This window comes from Lepus europaeus, chromosome 7 (assembly GCF_033115175.1).
Source record: "Lepus europaeus isolate LE1 chromosome 7, mLepTim1.pri, whole genome shotgun sequence".
In the NCBI taxonomy this organism is placed as follows: Eukaryota; Metazoa; Chordata; class Mammalia; order Lagomorpha; family Leporidae; genus Lepus; species Lepus europaeus.
Genome location: NC_084833.1, coordinates 16,856,692 through 16,858,926, shown reverse-complemented (window position 1 = coordinate 16,858,926; position 2,235 = coordinate 16,856,692). Strand labels below are relative to the sequence as shown.

Below are 2,235 nucleotides of genomic sequence, written 5' to 3'. Positions count from 1 at the left end.
AGGTGCCTGACATGTCAACATCATCAAATAAGGCTTATGTGTATCAACAAATGTGTGTGTGTGTGAGTGTGTGTCTATATGAGAGGGAAGAGGGCTTTATTTAATTATATTACTAATAACATGACCCAACTTTATATCTTGGGTTTGTCTGCTTTGGGTTTCCATCAGTGCTCCAGAAAACATTCCTAACAGACGTCATTTGCTTCTGTCCTTCAGAACTGCAATCTTGTGCTATTTGCAGATGAATCAATGAAGCAAATGTCAAACTGGGCTCATGGAATGAAATGAACAACGTAACAGAATTCATCTTGCTTGGCCTGACACCGAACCCAGACATGCAGAAACTCCTGTTCGCTGTGTTCACAATCATCTACTTCCTCACCCTGGTAGGCAACATACTCATTGTGGTGACGGTCACCACCAGCCCAGCCCTGGGATCCCCCATGTATTTTTTCCTGTCTTTCCTTTCCTTCATAGATGGCTGCTGCTCTTCTACTATGGCCCCCAAGATGATATTTGACTTATTAGCTGAAAAGAAAACCATCTCCTTCAGTGGGTGCATGACCCAGCTCTTTGCAGAACATTTCTTTGGGGGAGTTGAGATCCTCTTACTCACAGTGATGGCCTACGACCGCTATGTGGCCATCTGCAAGCCCCTGCACTACATGACCACGATGAACAGGCAGATGTGTGGCCTCTTGGTGGCCCTGGCCTGGGCTGGGGGATTTCTTCATGCTCTGATTCAAATTCTTTTTATGGCCTGGTTACCCTTCTGTGGCCCCAACATCATCGATCACTTCATCTGTGACCTTTTCCCTCTGCTGAAGCTTTCTTGCACTGACACTCACATCTTTGGACTCTTTGTTGCAGCCAACAGTGGACTGATGTGTCTGATCATCTTTTCCATTCTTATCACCTCCTATGTTCTCATCCTTTGCTCCCTAAAGGCTCACAAAATTGAAGAACAGCAAAAGGCTCTCTCGACCTGTGCCTCCCACATCACTGTAGTCATCCTGTTCTTTGTCCCATGTATATTTGTATACCTTCGGCCCATGATCACCTTCTCCATTGACAAAGCAGTGGCTGTGTTTTATACTATGGTAACACCCATGCTAAACCCTTTAATCTATACTCTCAGAAATTCAGAGGTGAAAAATGCCATGCGGAAGCTCTGGAGCCAAACAGTAGTCTTGGGAAACAATTTGTGTGAATAGAGAAGATAAACACAAAATCTATGGGGCCAGCGCTGTGGCTCAGCGGGTTAAAGCCCTGGCCTGAAGCTGCGGCATCCCATATGGGCACCGGTTCGAGACCCAGCTGCTTCACTTCCCAGCCAGCTCTCTGCTGTCGCCTGGGAAAGCATAGAAGATGGCCCAAGACCTTGGGCCCCTGCACCCGTGTGGGCGACCCGGAAGAAACTCCTGGCTCCTGGCTTCAGGTCGGCACAGCTCCAGCTGTTGCGGTCAATTGGGGAATGAATCATGAGATGAAAGACTCCCCCCCTTCTCTCTGTGTAACTCTGACTTTCAAATAAATAAACAAATCTTTTTTAAAAACACAAAATGTACTCGTATCTTAACATGTGTGACCAGTGCAAAGTGATTAGTGAAGTAAGAATGTGTGAGTTTCAATATATTTTGTGCTCCTTGTTTTCTGGAATCTTTAATGATTTCTATTTCACAAAACATCTGTATCTGAATAAATGTTGAGTAACCTCTCTTTCTTGGCATTTACAAATTCATTGACCAAAGGATCATTTCTAGTCAATGTGAAAACTCTACAATATAGGGATCCATAATTTTAGGTCTTTACTAGAAGAAGTATCTGTAAATCTTCAGGTACAGACTAGGTAACTAAGAGACCCAACCACTAAAACATTTAAATAAACGGCCTAACAACTAAATATTTTGTTGGAACCCAAGCAATGAAATCAGGACAGACTTGTCAAAGTGAGAAATAGAGCCCAACCAGGAATGAAAGGGTTTTGAGGAAAGAGAGTCATCCCAGGGTAAGGCTGCTGGGCATTGCAGGCCCAGGGGGTACCATTCACATCATTTTCTGACATTTCCCAGAATAAATTGTTTTGTCTGCCTCAAGGCAAGGAGCGTACAACCTTTCCAGATGTAGCATGAAACAATTTTGGGCATGATTTCTCTGGCAGAAGATACTTTTTGCAGCAACTTTTTCTTCCAATACATCCTATGCACCATTACGCTTCCAAAAGAGTTTTTGTGA

The 2,235-nt window shown here is 44.0% G+C and overlaps 1 protein-coding gene across 1 annotated transcript; it reads left to right on the top strand.

Moving 5' to 3' along the window:
- The first annotated feature begins 233 nt into the window (after positions 1 to 233).
- Positions 234 to 1,214, top strand: LOC133764330 (olfactory receptor 4C5-like). Its single transcript, XM_062197999.1, has one exon. It carries the CDS (start codon positions 285 to 287, stop codon positions 1,212 to 1,214), a length of 930 nt encoding a protein of 309 aa, XP_062053983.1. The 5' UTR covers positions 234 to 284.
- Positions 1,215 to 2,235: the final 1,021 nt, after the last annotated feature.

Coding starts and splice junctions, on each gene's coding strand:
- LOC133764330 (XM_062197999.1), top strand. CDS start 285: ATGAACAACGTAACAGAATTCATCTTGCTTGGCCTGACACCGAACCCA.